Below are 22,616 nucleotides of genomic sequence, written 5' to 3'. Positions count from 1 at the left end.
TTGAATTCTGCACTGCGTGGCTGCTGTTTTCATGCCCATCGCCTCTGTGTGACTGACGTGTCTCACGCTGCCATGTTAGTCTGTTCTTCAGGCTGACTTTACAGAGGTCTCTCTCTTTTGGGGTCTTTTCAAAGAGCTGTTTACATTTTTTCTTTTTCAGTTCTGCGAAGTTTTGTCCTTAAGCGTCACTGATTTTTGTTTTTATCTTGCTGTCTCACTGTCCCTTTTTCACCTCTTGCTGTGGCTGCTTGGTTTGATTTCAGCCTCAGGGGGGTGTGAGGAATGAGGACCTTGGTGTGGGCTGAGGCTCTGCTAAGAGTTGGCAGGAGGAGCTCACTGATGGTGAGCCTCGGGCCCTTTGTCCCTGACTGTAAACTTCAAGTTGCCTGTGGTCTTCCCCTCTCTCCTGATGTGGATTCTGAGGAGCAGGGGCCACGCCGCCCAGGTTCTGTTTGCATTTCCTTGGCATCTCTTTAACAGTTCCCCGTGTGCTTGGTTCTCAGTGCCAGTCTGGGGTGGGCCAGACTCTCCTAGTGGAAAATGTCACTGCCCCAAAATAAATGTTAGGTCTGAAGTTTAGTTTTTTAAGTTTAGTCGCTCAGTCGTGTCTGACTCTTTGCAGCCCCATGGACTGTAGCCCAGCAGGCTCCTCTGGCCACGGGATTTCTCCGGGCAGGAGCACTGGAGTGGGGTGCCATCGCCTTCTCCAGTTAGGTCTGAAACCACCTGTCTGCTGCCTGTTCCTGTCTTTGCCTGACAGTGGTTTGATAGTCCTGCAGTCTGCTGCTTTTCTGATATTTGTGCCGAAGACACACGATGAAACCACCATTATCAGGGCTCCCCAGTGTTAAAGAATCTGCGTGCCAAGTAGGAGACCCGAGTTCTGTCCCTGGGTTGGGAAGATTTCCTGGAAAAGGAAACGGCAAGCCACTCCAATACTCTTGCTTGGGGAATCCCATGGACAGAGGAGCCCGATGGGCTGCGGTCCATGGGACCAGGAAGAGTTGGACACGACTTAGTGACTGAACGGTGGCAGCAGCTGTCAATCAGAAAATGGGCTTAGATTTTGGCAAGTGTACGTTAGCCTGTTCTCTGTCATGGTAAAGAACTGAACAGTATCACCTACGTACAGCCCTCCCTACCCTTGGATAAGGATTTTTTTTTTATATGATCTGTATTTTAGATCCTTTTAGCAGTTTCATTAGTATTTAAAACAATATTTTAATGTTTAATAATTTTACTATTTTAATGTTTAATTATTGTTGTAATAATTTAAGATTGGTAAGTATATTACATGTAATTTTCCCTTAAAAATATTTTCTTTCACAGTTAAGTAAGAGGCAGTGTTGCCTAAAGCTTAGTTAATACTAGCTCTGGAGTCGGCTTCTTTGTTACACTCAAATCCCGCTCCGCCACTTACCAGCTCTGTGACCTGATAATGTTATTTATTCTCTCTAAGCCACAGTTCTATCTTCTGTAAGTTGGGGTCAGTAAGGACCTCCGTCCTTTCACAGAGGTGCTGTGAGCTCCCCGTCTGTGCTGAGCCTTGGGTGGGGAGCTCTGCTCTCCACTCCAGTGCAGAGTGTGGCGTCCTCAGCCCCCTTCTCCCACCAGGCAAAGGGGCCGCACTCTTATAGTGGCAGCGCCCCTGCGCCAGCTGGATGTAGCCTGCCATTGCTAGGCCGTCTCCTGCTAGTTTATTTTTTGTCCTTGACTGTCTAAAGTTGGAATTTACGTTTTTCTGGCAAGCATGGCTGCTAATTTGGGACCATGCAGAATTCCAGAGTCTCTGCTTCCTCCTTAGAATTCCGGGAAGGTTTCCCCTTTGCTCTGTGGCATTTCCAGTGTTGCAGAAAAGGCATCCGGCACAGGCGGAGCCCTTTTCTTCTGAAGGGGCCTTTTTAGCCGTTCGTCTTGTTCTGATTAGAAGCTGCAGCATCTCTCTTGCTTGTTTTGTTCTTGGAATTCAGACATCTAGCCGGTATGTGTCTAGGTGTGTGGCTTTTCCAGCGTGTCTGCCTGGCACTCAGGAGTGTTTCGCGCCATGGGCTCGAGTCTCTGCTCAGAATCCTTTGGCATCGTTTTAAACAGTCGCTTCTCTTAGCCCCTTGTCCTCTGTCCTCCTGGAATCCACGTTACGCATCATCAGAACTGCTGGGCTTGTTCTTCTTGTTGCCTTGACTTCTCCTTCATTTTCTTGCTTTCATTTTAAAATCACAAATCATTTTTTATCTACCTTGTTGTTTTAAGTTTAATATGAAAGTGAAAAGTGAAAATGAGGTTGCTCAGTCGTGTCCGACTCTTTGTGACCCCATGGATTGTAGCCTACCAGGCTTCTCCATCCATGGGATTTTCCAGGCAAGAATACTGGAGTGGTTTGCCATTTCCTTTTCCAGGGAATCTTCCCAACCCAGGGATCCTACCCAGGTCTCCCATACTGTGGGCAGACTCTTTACTGTCTGAGACACCAGGGCAGCCCAGTTTAATATGGAAGGAGGTTTAATATGGATTAACACAAAGGATGTTTTAGAAAAACAAAATTTGGGCAAGTGTTTACATGTTACATCTTTTTCTGGTTTTCTTTGACTCTCTTCCCCCATAATAGGGAACATATTATCAGCGTTTACAACTTACAGATTAATGAAACATAAAGTAGATTTCCAGTCTGATTCTACAGAACTGGGTTGTATGTATGATGGTTATGTACATGTTTACAGAGTGCCTTAGACTGTATCATGGTTGAAAGGTTGATTTTAAGAGTCATGCTTGGGATAGGAAGGGGAGGGAGGCTTAAGAAGGAGGGGGGGTGTGTGTGTGTGTATACACATATATGTCTATATGTAAAATAATGGCTGGTTCACATTGTATGGCAGAAACCAACACAACACATAAAGCAATTATCCTCCAATTGAAAAAAAAAGAATTGAAAAAACAGTCATGTTCATTTAACTTATTTAAAAGTGGCTTTGCCGTTTTGTCATCGTTTTAGGAGAGACTAGTTCGAGACATTGCTCATTGTCATGGGATTTTGATCACTTCGTACTCCTACATTCGACTGATGCAGGATGATATTAGCCGGCATGACTGGCACTATGTGATCCTGGACGAGGGACACAAAATTCGGAATCCAAATGCTGCCATCACCCTCGCTTGCAAACAGGTGTGACCTCTTATAACAAGGGGGTGTCCAGGTGGATAATATTTCATTGAGAATAAACTCTCTGCTTTTAATAACACACTTAGGGAATCTTTCCTTATGCTTTTGCATAAGGAGTCTGAAATACATGTTTTGCCTTAATGCTGAACACTTTTTGTTCTTACCCTTAGTCATGTTTTCTCAGATTCTAATTGTTGATATTACTGAATGTCTCTTGTACAGATCAGTTGTTAGAGTGTAACTACATCCAACTCTAGTCCATAGTCTTCAACTTGAACAATAAGAAAAATTCTTCCATATACATACACATTATCTATGTATGTATATTTTTATCCATGTGTAATTGAAGAATTGAAGTTACATAAAATGTCTGCGTTCAGAGGAGACCACGACGACACGTAGTTGTGCTAAATGACAGGGTCGTATGGGAGTGTTTCGGGGTGGGGCTGGTGATCATGTGTTAGAAGGTGGATTTAATAGGAAAGTGCTTTCTTTCCTGTAATAGTTCCGCACGCCTCATCGCATCATCCTGTCTGGCTCACCGATGCAGAATAACCTGCGAGAGCTGTGGTCTCTCTTTGACTTCATCTTCCCGGGAAAGCTGGGTACATTGCCTGTGTTTATGGAGCAGTTCTCAGTCCCCATCACCATGGGGGGGTATTCAAACGCCTCCCCAGTACAGGTAACGTATTGGGCAGGTAACACTTCTGGCATTTTAATACTTAAAACAGTCTTACTAAATACTATACTTTGTAGCCAGGTCTTTCAGAATGTAAGGGGAATGGCCCAGCTTATAAAAATCACAGTTATTTTTGCTCAAAAGCACATAATTTTCCAAATAAGCTTTTAAAAAATCATATAAAATATTCAAGAGGAGTCAGGTTTATGAGACAAGAGTGAATTCGTTCTGGACAGCATATAATGGTGCAAATTGGGGAAGTGCATCTTATAAACTAGTGTAAAAGCTTAGAAAAGGGGAAACCAGGAAAGATTTAAGAAGGCATATATCCTTTAATCTGATTCTGGGAAAACAGGCTGGAAAGAGTGGAGTGTTCCAGGTTAGAGCAGCTATTTGCATGCAGCTACTCTGTATGGCCACGGGCAATGAAGAGACATGCTCAACTGGAGATGCTCGTGGGGGAGTTCCAGGAAAGCTGTGGATGCTGGCAGTGGGGTCCTGAGGGGAGGCAGAAATGCTTAGGCAGGGAAAAGCCACTGAAGGTGTCTGAGCAAGAGGCTGGGAACAGCTGTGCTCGGAGGGTCACTCAGGCTGCAGGAAGTGGTGGGAGAGAGGCTGGCTTTGAGGGACCTGCTCAGTTGTTGGGAGTGAGGGTGAGGAGAGCCTGGACCTGGTTGTGGGTGGTAGTCCTGAGAAAAGAAGGTGGAGAGCAAGAGTCCCAGGTGGCATTTTCTAGACAGAACAAACAAGATGTGGAGGTGGATAAGGAAACTGATAAAGGAAATTGGGTGGGGGAGACCGGGCGAGCTCTGCTGCAGCTGACCCCTGCGGTTTCAGGCCTGGGTGACTGACAGTGGGATTGTCACACACAGAAACATCGGGCCAACTGGAGGGCAGTTTGTGGCATTTGGGGGCAGACTCTCTGCACAGCCCTCAGGTGGGGCCTGTACCTGCCAGGTTATAACAGAAATAAAGCCTGCCACCAAAAGAGGTGGTCACATATTTTGAAATATTAAAACTAGAAAAAGGATATTAGATCTTTAAAACTGGAGGACTATCGAAAACCATTTTAATACCTTGAAAATTTTGAGATTAAATGAGTTTTGATCTTCAGTTAACTTTTATAAGCGTTCTCTTCCTCCATTGAGCCCCCATTATCCTTTAGGTATTTTGTTTTTTTTTTTCCCTAACTTTTTATTTTGGGATAATTTCAAACTTAAGAGAAAGTTGCAAGAATTGTAAAAAGAACCCCCGTACCCTCTTCACCCAGATCCCCTGGGCTTCAGCATTTCGCTGACAGTTTGCCATGTTTGCTCTGTTTCTCCTCCCACCCTCTCCCCTACCTCTCTCACACACACGGAGTTTATCTTTTTTTTTCTGAATCTTGTAAGTTGAAGACACTATACCCCTTTCCTCTACATCCTTCAGCTGTATTTACTAAGAACAGAGATGTCTTACATAACCACAGTGTAAACAGGAGCGCAAGTCGGGAGACAGCTGGCAGCAGTGATGTAATTCTGTTATCTAATCTGTGTGTCGTTCACGTTGTGTCGGTTGTCCCAGTAATTCCCATGTCTCCGGTTTCCTTTCATCTGACATAGTTCCTCTAGTCTTTCTTTTGCCTGCATGACTTGACATCTTTGAAGACGACAGGCTTATTATTTTGTGGAATGTTCTTTACCTTGGGTTTGTCTTTCCTTTCTTCATGATTGGAATCAGGTTACACATTATTGGCAAGAATATCCCAGAAATGACGTTTCTTAGTGTTCTGTTCCTGTCTGGAGGCACATGCTGTGGGCTTATCCCTTCGCTGGTGGTGGTCTGATGACTTGGGTAGGGTGATGAGTGTGCCAGATTTCTAAACTCTTTGAAGTTGCCTCTTCTTCTCTATAGTTGATAGGTCAGGGGGGATACTTTGAGATGATGTAAATACAGTCTTGTTTCTTCCTTGAAGTCTTTGTTTCAGAAGTTTGTGCACTTGTCTTTTTTTTTCCTTTTTTAGATTGTAAAGTCCTTGGGAGCAAGGGTGTTGCTATTATTTGCTGCTCCTTTTTGTTTAAGATCATCAGTTCAGTTCAGTCACTCAGTCGTGTCGGACTCTTTGTGACCCCATGGACTGCAACACGCCAGGCTTCCCTGTCCATCACCAACTCCTGGAGCTTGCTCAAACTCAATGTCCATCGAGTTGGTGATGCCATAGTTGCCATTCTTGGGTAGCTCAGACGGTAGACAACTCACCTGCCAATGCAGGAGACATAAGAGAAACGGGCTTGATCCCTGGGTCGGGAAGATCCTCTGGAGGAGGGTATGGTAACCCACTCCAGTATTCTTGCCTGGAGAATCCCATGGACAGAGGAGCCTTGGCTACAATCCATAGCGTTTCTAAGAGTTGGACGTGACTGAATCAGTTTAGCACGCATACAGACTTGAGTGAGGTGTTCTTAGGATGTTTTGAAGTGTTTTCTTTTCTACCATGTTAATTTTTTAACATGAATTTTTCTGTATCAATATATTACGGTCAAGCTCTTTTTATTGTTCATTTTGCCGATAACTTGTTTAAGCTTTGGTTGGAGGTTTTCTTGTTCCATTACCTGGTATACAGTAGGTTGTTAAGCCTATGTAGATTTTTTTAAGTATCAATAATTTATTGAAGTCTTTGTTTGCCTTTAAGTAAATGGTAGGGGGTGTGGTTTCCTGTGCTGTGGGTCTTTGTTTTTCTCTGGACTGTTAATGCCCATCTCCTGTGGCCAGGCTCCATTACAGAGCCATATGCTGCATTTTAGGCTGCAGTGACCTTTCATTTCTGGGATCATAGGGCTTTCCTTGAATTTACGCTCCGAATCTCCTGTGGGCAGTAATCTCTGCTTATTATCTGCTGTTTCCCTTGCTGCGGCATTTCCCTAGAGTTAGTGTTTGATCTTCAGTTTTGTGAAGTAGCAGCCCCTTTGTGGTCATTGGAGAATATAAGATTATAAACTGAGATTTGTTTGAAAGCATTTTTTTCCCTGCGCTGGGGTGGGGTCAAGCACTGAATAAATCTCTACTTTAGGGTTTAAGTATATAATAGTAATTAAATAGAGGTGGAAGAGGGCACAAAATTTCCTGGTTGCTCTTTTGTACATTTTTGGTTAATGAGAAGTTTTTTTTGTTTATTTGTTTTTACTGATCATCTTATGAAAGCTATTGCATCCTGGAGTGTACGGAACTTAAATTTTTCCAAACCATTTTCCAGTAGTTTTGTACAACCATTGATCATTCTTTTTTTAAAAGGAATTTAAACTTTGGAATCAGTTGTGAGGTAAGAGCAAATGCATTCCTTAGGCAGAGTAATTATTTCTCCTTCTCTCTTTCTAAAGGTTAAAACTGCTTATAAATGCGCGTGTGTCTTACGAGATACCATAAATCCATACCTGCTGCGGAGAATGAAGTCGGATGTCAAAATGAGCCTTTCTTTGCCAGATAAAAACGAACAGGTCTGTAAAACCAGGCGTTATCAAAACCTTGCCAAAGCACGACGCGCCTGCCATCCCTTCTGCTTTCCCCATGCAGAACTGGTGAGGCGAACGGGGGTGGCTGCTGTGCTGCGGGGCGGGTGGGCCTGCTGTATGCACCTGCCCGTGACAGGGGAACCTTCTGGGCTCAGGAGTGACTGGAAGGCGAGAAGAGGTGGCCACTGAGCACGCTCTTTCAGGGAGTTTTTCCCCTTGGATTTTGGAGCATCTAAGGCATGGAGCACTGAGCTGATGAGGATGAGTAGGTTTTTGGACCTAGTACAAAGATGGAAGGGTTGTCCTGGAGCTCACGTAAGGACCTGTTGGATACAGAAAAATAACCACAGGTGGCAGATGGAGTACTGATAGATTATTTTTGAGACTGATGATTAGGAAATCAGGCCTGATAGCTTCAGTTTCTGTTTTTATTGTTTTTGTTGGATTAAAAAAATTTTATTTATTTTAATTGGAGGATGATTACTTTACAATATTGTGATGGTTTTTGCCATACATCAACATGAATCAGAGGTTGAGACCGAGGCAGTGGCATGGAGTGCTGGGTGCAGTTGGCCAGAAGGGTCAAGAAACCAGTCTGGTAATCCTGTGTGTGGCTTAGAACTCAGGAAAGGGGGCGCCAAGCAATGTTTTGGAGCCTGGTCGGGCTTGCTGAAGTGAGGGTCTTGCGAGCTGAGAGGGTCTGAGCTCTTGGAAGCTGGCATGGAGGAAGGGCTGTGGACCTGGTCCTGAGCTTCCTTGGGAGCAGGAAGCCAGGCTTCAGAGACTCAGAGACAGTGGGGTGGGGACCACGGGGCATGGGGATCACAAGGTGGGCAGATGATGGAAATGGAGGGGCTCTGAAGGAGGGACCATTGTTCAGCTCTAAGATGTATTTTTGTTTTGTTTTGTTTTTAATAAGAGGCACATTGAAAAATTGTGTACATCATGCTTGTTTTGATTAGTTGACTTTGTTATTTTAGTTATATTGTACTGTTAAATTTTTTCAAGTCTTTTTTAAAATTCTCCCCTTAGGTCTTATTTTGCCGTCTTACAGATGAACAACATAAAGTCTACCAAAATTTCATAGATTCCAAAGAAGTTTACAGGATTCTCAATGGAGAGATGCAGGTCAGCCAAATGATACTAACAGAAGCTAGAGAGAAAGAACTGTGGACCAAGGGGCATGGCGGGGTGGGGAGGGAGCCTGGTACCAGTCAGAGAGTCACAGTTGTTGCAGTCTTGAAGACGCCCGGTTGTGAGCCTTTGCCTCCTTCAAAGCCCTTCCGGAAGCCAGCTACACGCAGTCTGAGAATGCTGCCTTTTTATCTGTCCTGCAGCACTGTTCCATCTGAACCCAGAGCCACGTGGTCTAGTGGGAAGACACACTAGACCACAGGGTCTGAAAGGCGCTGTCCTGCAGGGACTACCAGTCCTATGGAGAACGTCGGGAGCAGCCCGGGGCTGCTGGGCGCACGGAAGAAGAATTGCTATTATGCATTTTTGTATAAGTAATAGTGTTTTAGTTATTGGCCGTACTCAGCAATATCTGTGGGTAAATGTCTCTTTATTAAGCCTACGTAGTAATTTTATCATCAGCTTTAGTCAGAAGCTCCATGTAAACTCTTCAGCTTCTTTGTGCTTCAGTCTCTTAAAGTGTGAACTGTAATTTTATTTATTTAACACGTAAAATTCCTTAGTCTTTGGTTTGTCCTCGTTGGAGGTGCAGCTGAGGAGCAGGGGACGCTCTGAAATTCACTGTCCTGCCCCTACACGGAGGCAGATGGGGATGAATACGGGTGACAAGGCTGCTTGAGTCCCATGATATCTACATGTTTTTTCTTCCAGATCGTCATTTTTGTTCTTTTGACCATCTCTTAACAGTTTATTCCGTCTGTCATTGGCATCTGTAGGGGTCTTTAAGCCATTCACGTTTATTCCTCTCCTGTATCTCCCCTGACTTACCTTCATGTGCCTCCAAGTTTTGAAGCCTTAGGTGGGTAGGATCAGCACTGTCCAGGGGAGAGAGAATACAAGCCATGTGTGTGATTTCAAATTTTCTAATGGTCACATTAAAAAAGGTGAAAAGCGTAACAGGTGCAGTCAGCTTTAATAGTATATTTTATTTAACTTGGCATATCTAAAATGTCATTTTAGTATGTAATCAAGAATTTTAAATTACTGGATATTTGATTCTTCTTTTTTTGTGCTGAGTCTTCAGAATCGGGTATTTCACGTTGCAGCGCATCTTTGTTTGGACGTGCCACGCTGCATGTGCTCAGTGGCCACGTGTGGCTCGTGACTGCTGTGTTGGGCAGCAGAGATCTCAAGGAAGAAAGATCAGTTACAGATGACTCTGGGGAGTGCTGACGGTGCTTCTGCTTTGTTCAGCTCGTGTGTTATTTATTTAACTGTTTACTAATTAGAATAACCATACTCTTTGATTATTGCTCAATTTATGGTCTATCTTTTCCATTTGAACCTTTGTACTGGTGAGTGTGACTTGAGTCGCGGACTGAAAGCTGTAGAAGGTGCCTGCTTGCTTGCAGGTGGCCGAGTGGGCGCTCGCTCTGGGCCTCCCCAGCCCTCTAGTGAGCCATCGCACACATTGTTGCCATCTGTGTTTTTTCCATGTGGCATGTTTTGTGATATACTTCAATCTCTGACTCACATAGTAAACTATAGAACTTCTAATGAGGTTCTTAGGAGTGTAATACTTAAATGCCTTTGCTAAATTACATGGCAGATTTCCCTAAATTTTAGTCACTCAGTTCAGTCGCTCAGTCATGTCCGACTCTTTGTGACCCCATGAACTGCAGCACGCCAGACCTCCCTGTCCATCACCAACTTCTGGAGTCCACCCAAACTCACGTCCATTGAGTCGGTGTTGCCATCCAACCATCTCATCCTCTGTCGTCCTCTTCTCCTGCCCTCAATCTTTGCCAGCATCGGGGTCTTTTCAAATGAGTCAGCTCTTTGCATCAGGTGGCCAAAGTATTGGAGTTTCAGCTTCAACATCAGTCCTTCCAATGAACACCCAGGACTGATCTCCTTTAGGATGGACTGGTTGGATCTCCTTGCAGTCCAAGGGACTCTCAAGAGTCTTTTCCAACACCACAGTTCAAAAGTGTTAGTTCTTCAATGCTCAGCTTTCTTTATAGTCCAACTCTCACATCCATACATGACTACTGGAAAAACCATAGCCTTGACTAGATGGACCTTTGTTGACAAAGTAATGTCTCTGCTTTTTAATATGCTGTCTAGGTTGGTCATAACTTTCCTTCCAAGGAGTAGGCATCTTTTAACTTCATGGCTGCAGTCACCATCTGCAGTGATTTTGGAGCCTCAAAAAATAGAGTTTGACACTATTTCCACTGTTTCCCCATCTATTTCCCATGAAGTGATGGGACCAGATGCAATGGTCTTAGTTTTCTGAATGTTGAGCTTTAAGCCAACTTTTTCACTCTCCTCTTTCACTTTCATCGAGAGGCTCTTTAGTTCTTCACTTTTTGCCATGAGGGTGGTGTCATCTGCATATCTGAGGTGATTGATATTTCTCCCAGCAGTCTTGATTCCAGCTTGTGCTTCATCCAGCCCAGCGTTTCTCATGATGGACTCTGCATATAAGTTAAATAAGCAGGGTGACAATATACAGCCTTGTACTCCTTTTCCTGTTTGGAACCTCTCAATCTTATACAGCTCCTTGAGACCCCATGGACTGTAATCTGCCAGGCTCCTCTGTCCATGAAATTCTCCAGGCAAGAATACTGGAGTGAGTTACTATTCCGTTCTCCAGGGGATCTTGCTATAACCCAGGGACTGAACCCAGATCTCCTGCATCACAAGCAGATTCTTTACTATCTGAGCCACCAGGGAAGCCCAGATTTCTGTTGAGAATGGGCATGATATTTCTTATTTATGTTTAAAATATGAACCAATTTTTTATGTACTGTGAACTGCATACCTGTTTTTTTAGAGGGAGAATCATCAGCAATTGAATGTGACCCCATTAGATATGTTTGTTCCAACAGGACTTTCTGTTTTTAGAGAACTTGCCCTGTCAGGAAAAGACGAGTAAAGGTTCTTCCCATTCCTAATATGCAGTGATTGGGGAGAAAACTGAAAAGCTGATGAAGGGTTACTTCTTAATCTGTGTTAAGTATTGAACAGCCTGCTTCCTTTTCTTCTTGAGTGAATATTATTTTCCATGGGGTGATCTGAGTGGACATAATTCTTTTGTACCATAGATTTTCTCTGGACTCGTAGCCCTAAGAAAAATCTGCAACCACCCTGATCTCTTTTCTGGAGGCCCCAAGAGTCTTAAAGGCGCCCCAGACGAGGAGCTAGGGGAAGATGAGTTTGGATACTGGAAACGTTCTGGGAAAATGATAGTTGTCGAGTCCTTGCTGAAAATATGGCACAAGCAGGGCCAACGAGTGCTGCTGTTTTCTCAGTCCAGACAGGTGCGTATGCAAGCCTCATACAAGAAGCAAGTGGTTCTTTGTGACTTATAACCAATAAAAAAAAAAGGGAAAAAGAGGGCTATGGTTTAAAATGATCCACCCACTGATACTGAAGTGGCAGGCTGCAGAGCTCCTCTGGAGGTGGATCTTTCTCTAGAGTTGGTGCCCAGAAGTTGCCTTTTTCAAAAAGAGACCGTATTACCATGTGATTTTGGGGTGCAGGTGAGTTTTGTCTGAACTCAGATGTCCTGCTTTTTACAAAATTTGTAAGAACAGTATGGAAATACCAAAAATACTCTTGTAGTAGTTTTCTTTATCCACCTCGAACCAAGAAACCCCTTTTAATTTAAGCCAGTTGGGGAAGGTGTGATCCTGTTTACAAGTGTTGCATGCTCACTGGAGGCGCACCTTTGGTTTTTAAACTCTTACGTCCTCCACCACTTCTCCCTAACAGATGTTGGACATCCTTGAAGTGTTCCTCAGAGCCCAAAAGTATTCTTATCTCAAGATGGATGGCACCACGGCGATAGCTTCCAGACAACCACTGATCGCAAGATACAATGAGGTAACAGTGGACAGAGCCGTGAAGTCGCCTGGTGCCGCTGTGCGGAGGGGACGGTGGGGAGAGGTCTGCACCCACAGTGCCTGCGTCTGGGATTGGGCAGCTGTTAACTCGATGCATTTCTGGGTTAATGGGATGTGTATGTGTGTTTAAACAAAGAATGTGTATTCCTTCTTAAAAATCCAGTTTTCAAACATTGATAATGTAAATGCTATGAAAAGCAGAAGCTGTGAGTTGGCATCTTGACTGACCAGAGGTCTCTGCGGCGTAACCCATTGCTTGCACTGCAGCCAGGCTTCCATGCGTGGAGCGTGTGAGGGCTGCGGTGGCAGCGGTGACTGACCTTGCGTGTGCGCACTGACTGTCGTGTGTCTCACCCCCAGGACACGTCCGTGTTTGTGTTTCTTCTGACCACTCGTGTGGGTGGCCTAGGAGTCAACCTGACGGGTGCGAACCGCGTCATCATCTATGACCCCGACTGGAACCCAAGCACAGACACGCAGGTCTGTCTATTTTCTCAAAGCAGTGTGTTGATGACATGCTGTCTGATGGCTCACCCGCAGGAGCAGCCCTCCATGCCATGTTCGCCTCCGCTTAGAGCTCACATCCTGGCTGTGTCTCATCTTCCGCTTGGAGGGAGGGTCTTCTCAGCGTATCCGCAGCATCCGCACTAGACCCGTGTGCAGAGAGGACGTGGGAGGAAACTGGCAGAGCTGGCTTGGTCTGTTTTGTCGCCTGCCTGTTTGTGTTCCTTAACAGGTGGAGGATGTAAATGAGGTATTTAGCCTCATTAGCCAAAGCTCTAATTTGGGGAGTGGAAGGAAGTGACTGGCTGTTAGTCAGCGCTTGTTGCTGAGAAGGGCCCTTGTTGAGCTGCACTTCTCTGCTGTGTCCTGGAGAAGGAGATGACAGCCCCCTCCAGTGCGCTTGCCTGGAAAATCCCATGGGCAGAGGAGCCTGCGACCATGGGGTCGCAAAGCGTGGGACGCAACTGAGCAACTTCCCTCTCTGTTTGGTGGTCTTCTCTGCTGCAGGCCCGGGAGCGCGCGTGGAGGATCGGCCAGAAAAAGCAAGTGACAGTGTACAGGCTCCTCACCGCAGGCACCATTGAGGAAAAGATTTACCACCGGTCAGTGCACACAGCCGTGCCCCTGGGCCAGAGCTGCTTCCAGGCCGTGGGTGTGAGCGGGGAGACCTGCTGCCAGGGTTTGGAGCAGGGGATTTTTAAGAAGTGTTAATTCAAGAAATCTTGCCATCTCAGAGAAATAGTTGCTGTAACTTGAGAGATGTATGTGTTTTTTTTTTATAATTTCTTATATTTTTTTCTTTCTCATTAAAATAAGCTTGGCTTATTGTGTGTGTGTGTGTTTTAATGTTTTTGAGTCTGGTTGTTTTTAACCTTATTAATAAACAGTTGCTGTAACAGTTTAGAATCCTGAGGTGCAGCCGAGCATTGTTTCATACCAGCTTAATTTTTATCTTTTTAGACAAATCTTCAAGCAGTTTTTGACAAACAGAGTGCTAAAAGATCCGAAGCAGAGACGATTTTTCAAGTCCAATGACCTTTATGAGCTGTTTACTCTGAGCAGCCCTGACACATCCCAGAGCACGGAAACGAGCGCTATCTTTGCAGGTATTTTATCCCATGAGATAATCCAACCTGAAGTCATGAGATGGTAGGACTTCCGCAGTGTGGCATTAGCGTGCTTTCTCTTTATAGGAACTGGTTCAGATGTTCAGACACCCAGACGCCATTTAAAAAGAAGGCTTCAGCAGGCCTGTGGAACAGACCCGAATGTCCCAGTGGGCAGACAGTTCCCTGATGGTAAGACATCTGCAAATGCCGCCGTCTCATCTGAAGAGAGACCTGCAGCCCCAGGCAGCGAAGTGCGTGCAGGAACTTCTGACCAAGGCATTCCTTTGAAAGACGCCGTTCAGACACCTCATAGTCTGACCAGCAGTGAGAGGCTTGGAGAAGAGGCAGATGCAGTCTCCAGACCACGGGAGTCCTTAGTGATTCATGAAAACGGGGACAGTTCAGGTTCTCCAAGAATCGTCAGAACGTGCGGGACGTCTGGTGAGGAAAGCATCAATGAAAAGGAGAGTCTTTCTGATAAAAGAGAAAGCTGCCAGGTTCAGAGAGAACCTCTTTGGGAGAATGAGCAAACGGAAAATAATTGTTATAAGCACAAGTCGAAAATGAAACATCACGTGGCAGAAGAGGCCAGGGAGAAACACCTGAGGTCGAATCAAAAGCCGGAGAGCTCTAAGCACCGCAGAGACGCCAAGTTTGAGGGAACTCGAATTCCACACCTGGTGAAGAAGAGGCAGTACCGGAGGCAAGCCAGTGAAAACGAGAGCGAGGCCAAGGAGCGCAGCCACGACGACTACGTCCTGGAGAAGCTTTTCAGAAAGTCAGGTACTCCTTTTGCTGAACTTGCCACGGGTATGCTAGGAATAGAACCGAGGGGCTGCTTCTGTGGGAGCAGGCATCCCTGACAGGGCGGAGTGCGCACTCAACGGGAAGTATTTTTCCTTCTAGAAGTCAGATTGGAAGTGTTCCAACACTTTGAAAAATAATCTTACTTGTTCGTTTGCGTTTGGCTGTGCTGGGTCTCCTTGCTGTGCAGGCTGCTCTCTGGCTGTGGTGAGCGGGGCCTTCTCTCTGGCTGTGGTGAGCGGGGGCTGCTCTCTCTGGCTGTGGTGAGCAGGGCCTTCTCTCTGGCTGTGGTGAGCGGGGCCTTCTCTCTGGCTGTGGTGATCAGGGCCTTCTCTCTGGCTGTGGTGAGCGGGGGCTGCTCTCTCTGGCTGTGGTGAGCAGGGCCTTCTCTCTCGCTGTGGTGAGTGGGGGCTGCCCTCTCTGGCTGTGGTGAGCAGGGGCTGCTCTCTCTGGCTGTGGTGAGTGGGGGCTGCCCTCTCTGGCTGTGGTGAGTGGGGGCTGCCCTCTCTGGCTGTGGTGAGCAGGGGCTGCTCTCTCTGGCTGTGGTGAGTGGGGGCTGCCCTCTCTCGCTGTGGTGAGCGGGGGCTGCTCTCTTCTCTCTGGCTGTGGTAAGCAGGGGCTGCTCTCTCGCTGTGGTGAGCAGGGCCTTCTCTCTGGCTGTGGTGAGCGGGGGCTGCTCTCTTCTCTCTCTGGCTGTGGTGAGCGGGGGCTGCTCTCTCTGGCTGTGCATGCAGGCTGCTCACTGCGGTGGCGTCTCTTGTGGGGGAGCCCAGCCTCTCGGGCACACGGGCTTCCGTGATGGGGGCGCGTGGCCTCAGCAGCTGCTGCTCGCGGGCTGCAGAGAGCAGGATCAGTAGTCACGGCGTTTGGGCTTCGCTGCTCCAGGGCATGTGGGATATTCCCGGATTAGGGATCGAACCTGTGTCTCTTGCATTAGCAGGCAGACTCGCTGCCACTGAGCCACCGGGGGGCCCTGTACTGACATTTAAAAAAATCACTCTCACCTCTCTCTCCCAGGAGAGTTTGAACCTTGGGTGAGCAGTGGGACCTGACTTGTAACCACACACAGGAGGGGCGCATGCTCAAGATAGCTTTGCACCACCTGAACATTCATGGAATATCTCTCTGCATGCTCTGTGTGTCTGGCTTTCCAGCCACAGAAGAGTCAGGTGACAGATGATGGGGAGAGGAAGGGGCATGGCCAGAGGCAGGCACTCTGGAAGGAGGAAAGCTGGTAGCTGATATCAAGGGAGAAAAGTTAGGAAAGCAGGTCTGGCAGTTGCCCAGGACCCTGTGGGACAGGCCAGCCTGCACAGCTGAATCGCCCCTGGGACTGTCCTGCCCAGATCTCACAGGTCACTGTGTTCCCAAGGTGACGGTCTTGTGTTACCAAAGGTCTCCGAATGGGTCTCTTCAGGAAGGCAGGCTTCCGTACAGTGTCTCAGGAGGACAGCCTCTGGGCTTGGTGCTTTCTTGTAAGGTAGTTCACTGGTGACTTTCTCTGTTTTTTCCTACAGTTCCGGATCTGCTTTCTTAAGAAATTGTCTATGTTATTTAATTTTCAAGTTTGTTTGCATGGAGTTGTTAGAAAATACTCCTGTAATAATTTTTTTAAATTGACTATTTCAAGATAATTTCCCCCTTGTCATTTCCAGTTTTTGTCTGTTTCCCTCCTTGTTCCTTGATCAGGTGAAACCAGTAGATTGTTTCGTGATTTTTTTTCAATAAACCAGGAGTTTGATTAATTAATTAGATCCGTGGTTCTTCTCTGCCTCCGTAATTTTTGCTTCTATCTTCAATACTTTCTTCCTTTTTGTTTTTGTTGTTGTTTAAATGTTTTTGGTCCTGATTTTTATAAAACTGGCTTGGAATTCAGTTCACTTATTTTTGTTCTTTCGTTTTTATTAATATAAATATTTAGGTCTATGAATTTTTCACCTATGACTGTACTGAATTCTTCTGGAGTGCAGTGTTTCTATGATGATTACTTTTTAGAAATTGTGTGATTTTTGTTTATATTTTCCCCCTTCAATAGAGGATACCCTGGGTTGGGAAGATCCCCTGGAGAAGGAAATGGCAGTCCACCCCAGGACTGTTGCCTGGAAAATCCCATGGACAGAGGAGCCTGGTAGGCTACAGCCCATGGGGTCGCAAAGAGTCAGACACTACTGAGCGACTTCACTTCTTCACATTAGTAGAAGGTTTTAAAATTTCCCAGATAGCCGGGAAGAGCCTGTGGAAGTGTGGTAATTAAAGCGTTGTGCTTTGATGATACAGTGCAGTGATAGTTGACAGTCCAGCCCTCATTGGGTAGAGATGCAGGTGAAGATCCGCAACGTTTGTAGAAGTTTGTGGGTCCTGGTGGTCACGGGTGAGTAGCAGCCAAAAACGTTCATGGCTTTTCCTCCACCCGCCACACACTAGCCGGGACAGAGGAAAGTGCGTGGTCGCGCCTGAGCTGAAGTGGCGCTCACTGTGTGCTTTGCTGTTGCCAGTGGGCGTGCACAGCGTCATGAAGCACGACGCCATCATGGATGGAGCCAGCCCAGACTGTGTCCTGGTGGAGGCGGAGGCCAACCGCGTGGCTCAGGACGCCCTCAGAGCGCTGAGGCTCTCTCGGCAGCGGTGTCTGGGCGCAGCGAGTGGTGTGCCCACTTGGACTGGCCACAGAGGGCTTGCTGGTGCACCAGCAGGAAAAAAGTAAGAGGTCGCCACCCTGACATGCTTGTGAGGAGGCCAAACTGGCCGGGCTGGGAGTGAAATCAGGACAGGTAGAGACACTCCTGCCGTTTATCTGAAGGAGGAGAAAATCCCTCAGGGAGGGATTGGCCCAGCCAGATGTTCATAACTGAAGAGGGATACACCTGCCACCTTACCTTCTTGGCTTTCATTCCTTCCTTCCAGAGCTAATTTTCTGGGGCAAGGAGAAACCTCTTTTGAGGTGATTTAAGAGGTGATGTCATAAAATAGTAAGAGTTATAGGAAAACAATTAAATTTTAATAAGTTGATTAGGTGTGTTTCAGCAATCAGTAATTACTCTGCTCTTTTAGAGTAGTTTTCCTACCTAGAATTCGAGGGTGGTTTCCACTGTGACTTGAGCCAAGGGTATTAAGTGGTTCTTGCCTTGGGATGCCTTAGTAATTTCCCAGAAGAGTAAAGTATAGGAATCTAAGGGTAGAGCAGACGCATCACAGCTATGAGAGAATAACCATGCAAGAAAATTTCTCCAAGAAAAGTTTAGGTGTCGGAGAGGCATTCTCATCTCTAACTCACAAAGTAACATTTTATCAACTATGACTCTCTTTGTTACTTAGGAGCAGATTCGGTCAGAAAAGGAACTCCAGTTTCTCCGTGCGTCCCTCTTCAACATCTCCAAAGGAAAAATGCCAGGTAATCTGATAGCCTTTCTGCTTTCATTCACAAGATTTACTTGATTGAACTGCCATGGAAATCTCACTCAATTCCACATTGGAGGGTGCATGGTGACATCTGCTATTTGCATTTCATGAACTTTCATGCATTTATGAAGCACTTTTGTGTGAATTTAGAGGGGCCAGCTAACTTCCTAGAAAAGGCAAAGCCTTTAACCCGAGATCCGTAGTAGAGTCTGTTTTGTCCTCCAGAAGTTCACATTGGGTAGGTGATATGTGTTGCTGCCCATACTGCCCGCCCCACTCGGAGGTGAAGTGCTAGCTCGAGGGACCACTGCTGTCTAGAATAAAGATCTAGAAAATCGCCCGAGTGGTGTTTGTGATTTACAAGCTACGAGAGCGTCGCGTCCGTCTCTCGATGCCCTACAACCCCCTAAACGCCTTGAGTGCCTCTCTGAGAGTAAATAACAGGCCATATTCTTATCGTTTAATACTTCCTTTTTTTTTCCTTTTGCTTAAGGTTTGTGTTATTTATGAAGTTTGAAAACTCCGAGGTTCAGATTCCTACTTTTAGATTAATTTGAACACATCTAGAAGTAGAGAAACTTTTTTCCACTTCCCGTGTTACGTTCTTTTAGCAGTAGGAATACGAAGAAAAGCTAGATTTCTGTTGCTGTTCTGAGGAAACTCACATGAGGTGTACAGGAGCAAAAGATTTAAAAGTGAAAGAAAAGAAGTACAGCTCTGATACTGTTCCTTATCCCATGGTGCCCAGATCAGGGAAATTTTGGGAGGAAGAACAGGAAAAGCCTGCAGAGCCTGTACCTCCTGGAGACGGTTTTCCTAGATGTCTTCTCTGGAATCCTGGCCCTCCCTCCATGCTCACCACTCAAGATAGTGACGAAGTAAATAGTGTAGTTTGGGGGTTTTTTAGGAAATGTTCTCTAAGAGCAGGTGGATTTAGACACTTAATCCTCCCCTCCCTTTACGTCAGACGGTGTCTCGTTATTCCCCCGTCAGCCTCAGCGCCCTGGGCACAGGTGTTGTCTTATGGCCCCTCGGAGCCTTTGGAGAAATAAGTGGGAGCATAAACAGATTAAATATACCCACGCACTGGTCTTCTTTCTCCAGGACAGCACTGTGAAGAAGGATGGAAAAGATCATGTTTTGGAGCATTTTAGTGGAAAAGCTGAAGATGCAGAGTCTTCATCTGGGGCTCTCACTTCGTCCTCACTGTTGGCGAAAATGAGAGCTAGGAACCACCTCATTTTGCCAGAGCGCTTAGAAAGTGAAATTGGGCGCCTCCCAGAAGCCGCCGCTCCACTGCCCTGCAGCACAGAGCATGATGAGCTGCTGGTGGAAATGAGAAACTTCATTGCCTTTCAGGCCCAAGTTGATGGCCAGGCCAGCACCCAGGAGATACTGCAGGAGTTCGAGTCCAAGTTATCAGCATCACAGTCTTGTGTCTTTAGAGAACTCTTGAGAAATCTGTGCACTTTTCATAGAACTTCTGCTGGTGAAGGCATTTGGAAACTCAAGCCAGAATACTGCTGAGCAACATTACTCTCTGGACTTCTAATTGACTTTTCTGGTGAAAAGATTAATTATTTAATTATCATGTTTGTCAGTGGAAGTTGGCTGTATTTGATGTTTACTTTGAATGATAGCTACCTCATAAACAAAACTTTGGGGAAGAAGAAATTCTTCTCCAAAACTTAAGTTTTAAAAATACCTGGGTTGACTTTTTTTTTCCAAAATGAATTATGTTATAAATTCAGGGACCTAACCGTTAATCCTTGGAACATACTTGTTCTTTTACCCAGGAGATGCTATCAGGGAACACATTACTTACTACTCATTGGAAGTTTATAGACCAGAACTTGCAAGAATTCTTGTTATTGGTGCTAAAAACATGTCTTACATTCAGTTAGACCTGTTCAGATAATCAGTTCATCAGTAGCTATTAACAGTATCTTTTGGGTACCTCGTGTTTAAATGCTTAAACCGATCATTTGCCACTCAAAAAAGAGATCAAATTTGTTACCTTTTGAATCCTATTGATTGCCTTTAAGCAATCTTCCATTAAGGTACTGTTAAATTGGCAAGTTTTTTATTTGCAAAACATAGAATAGTTTGGTAATAAATGATGAGATGTGTATTTGCAGAAGGTTAGAGTTTTCTCAGTTTAAAGTTGCTTTATTTTAAGCAAAGGGCACCTTTTTCCTCCTACACTGACTCTTGGTTTTAGGAAAATGGAATGTGTTATCTTTTAAAAAAACAAACAAAGCCCAAGGTTAACCAAAAGTAAGTACAGATAAAACCGCCAGCACGTGCCCATGCGTAGGAACGCCACTCCGACCACACTCAGGTGGACCACCATCACCGCATGGTGCTGCCGTTCCAGCCCTCTCTCCGCTGGCTGCCTGGAGGGAGCCTGGAGCGCTGTTTCCTCAGCTCGCTGTCCTCCTCTCTGAGGACGCCAGTAGCCTCGGCCAGGCTCCGCTGTTCTCTGCCTTCTGTCGCGGCATTGCCATCCCTTCTGTCCCGTTGCGTTCCCCATGACTCTCCTGTTGTGGGTATCTGCTTTCCGTCTGCGGCTGCTTATGGCTGTTTACATGTTTAGAGTTCTGTTACGGTGTCCTTTCGGTCCTTAGTTTGTTTTCTTACCCTGTTTCTCTTTCCTTCTCACTGTTAGGCTTATCGTCTCAGCTCTGCAGTCTTGTTTTCTTAAACTGGCCAGACTTCCTAAGTGTCTCCTAGAGCTGCCGTGGTCCAGTGCTTTTGTTCTTAGAGTTGTTTTCTCCGGCTTGCTGTTTGCCTGCTTTCTGATTTTTCTGTATTGCCTTTGTCTTCCTCCCATCTAGCTCATACTGAAGTGAGCCGCAGGGCCCAGATCTCTTTTGTGCTCTTCTCCGCCACTCAAGAGAGGAGGGCTGTGGGTTTCAGAGTCAAGGAGAGGCTCTGCTGGGCAACGTGAAGCTTTTGACTGAAGACTTGGGTTTTAGTTATGTTTTCTGAGATTTTGTTAAATAACTTGGTCTGTGATTCCCTCCCTTTAGACAGGAGATGTCATAGAGTTGTAATTCCCAGCAGGATTTTGTGCTGCTTTTTCTGGATTCTGACTTGTTCATTTCATTCAATTTTTAGCGTGTTTTATTATTAGAGGAAGAGGATCCTACCATCTTCATTCTGCCATCATTGTCTGGAAATAATAGACTTTTAAACGGGTCAGTGCATCCTAAACTTGACTACTTGGCTCAGAAGGGAGTCAAAACTCATGAATTTTGTTTCTGCGAAGTTCTTTTTTTGTTGTTGTTGTCTTTAACCTATAAAAAAATTGCATCCCTCTTGTTCTCGTATTAAAGTCCTAATGCTGTTCACGAATATGAAGTGCTTGGCAACATACCTCTGTTGTCTGAAATCTAAAGTCTACTGAGCGAGGGAAGTTGTAGCCTTCTCTTCAAGTAGAAAATGCGGGCAAAAGTTATGATGCAGTCGCAGGGCGATGGTCTTCACTCCCAGCCTGCCTCAGCCCTACCAGCAGCTGAGACCCTGGGCAGTCACTGCCATGCCTGTGTCTCAGTGTGGACATTGGTAAGCTTTGTCATCATGCCCCTGGGTGGAGATACGTAGAGGAAAATGCTCCAAGTATCATAATTTTAGCAACTATGGTTATACTGGTATTAAGCTACAATGAAGGATTGTAAAATCTTTGTGAAATGTGGAAAATTCCTTAGTTAAAACATGACCACTGTTTAAAACATTTCAGGCAATGCGATACTCTGCCTCCCACTCCTCTTGCTCCTGTTCCAGAGATGAGGACTGTATTTGGTGTGTTCTTGCAGGCTGTTTTCCATGCCTTTGCAGATACATGTGGCAGCTGCTGCTGCTGCTATAATGTCCGTTTTCCCCTTCTCCTTTCCTGCTAAGACTCCTGCTTTGTACCTGGACACCAAGGCTGCTCACTTAACACTCTGCTAAATGGTTAAATGTGGCCACATGACAGGCAGTGGGATGTGAAGAGAACGTCCAGACTGCACCCTGAAATGAGGAACTGGGTATCTACTTTTCTCCACATTCCCCGCTCGTGCTGGCCAACATGCCTATGGGAGCTTAAGCAGGGACACAAGAGCGTCAGAGTTGTGTGCTGAGGATGGAGAGTCTGGCCTGCCAGTCTCAAACTGCTTCCTTTTCACCTGTTACTTAAGAGCAAAATAAATTCCTGACTTGTTTAAATCACTGTCTTTTGTTGGAGTCTCTTTGTTACAGCAGCTCGTTTTATTTTACATGTGATTTACAAAAATGCAATTATTATCATCCTTGTTATTTAACAACTAACTTCTCATTTAACATATGCTAGATACCTTTTCATTTCTCTAAGTGTAACTACCTTCATGGAATTGCTGGACTTAAAATTAGGTAGATTTTTAAATGTAATGGATGTTGTGGAACTACCTC

The 22,616-nt window shown here is 45.6% G+C and overlaps 1 protein-coding gene across 3 annotated transcripts in view; it reads left to right on the top strand.

Moving 5' to 3' along the window:
* The window catches only part of ERCC6 (ERCC excision repair 6, chromatin remodeling factor), a 71,306-nt gene extending 48,908 nt beyond the window's left edge, over nt 1-22,398 (top strand). Inside the window, exons 9-22 of one of the 3 annotated variants that reach the window (XM_069572564.1) lie at nt 2,990-3,160; nt 3,663-3,839; nt 7,193-7,309; nt 8,357-8,452; nt 11,569-11,784; nt 12,239-12,349; nt 12,730-12,849; nt 13,381-13,475; nt 13,834-13,979; nt 14,067-14,765; nt 17,282-17,486; nt 18,102-18,177; nt 19,290-19,749; nt 21,306-22,398. In XM_069572564.1, the coding sequence (XP_069428665.1) occupies nt 2,990-3,160; nt 3,663-3,839; nt 7,193-7,309; nt 8,357-8,452; nt 11,569-11,784; nt 12,239-12,349; nt 12,730-12,849; nt 13,381-13,475; nt 13,834-13,979; nt 14,067-14,765; nt 17,282-17,486; nt 18,102-18,177; nt 19,290-19,712 (2,652 nt within the window). In that variant the 3' untranslated portion in view covers nt 19,713-19,749; nt 21,306-22,398. Of the gene's footprint in view, nt 1-2,989; nt 3,161-3,662; nt 3,840-7,192; nt 7,310-8,356; nt 8,453-11,568; nt 11,785-12,238; nt 12,350-12,729; nt 12,850-13,380; nt 13,476-13,833; nt 13,980-14,066; nt 14,766-17,281; nt 17,487-18,101; nt 18,178-19,289 lie in introns of all 3 variants that reach the window. The other 2 variants (XM_069572563.1, XM_069572565.1) reach the window with 2 other exon arrangements.
* Nucleotides 22,399-22,616: the final 218 nt, after the last annotated feature.

The sequence above is a fragment of the Ovis canadensis genome, chromosome 25, assembly GCF_042477335.2.
Source record: "Ovis canadensis isolate MfBH-ARS-UI-01 breed Bighorn chromosome 25, ARS-UI_OviCan_v2, whole genome shotgun sequence".
Classification (NCBI taxonomy): domain Eukaryota; kingdom Metazoa; phylum Chordata; class Mammalia; order Artiodactyla; family Bovidae; genus Ovis; species Ovis canadensis.
Note: the sequence above shows the minus strand (reverse complement) of the source record. Positions and strands in the feature narration are given on the sequence as shown.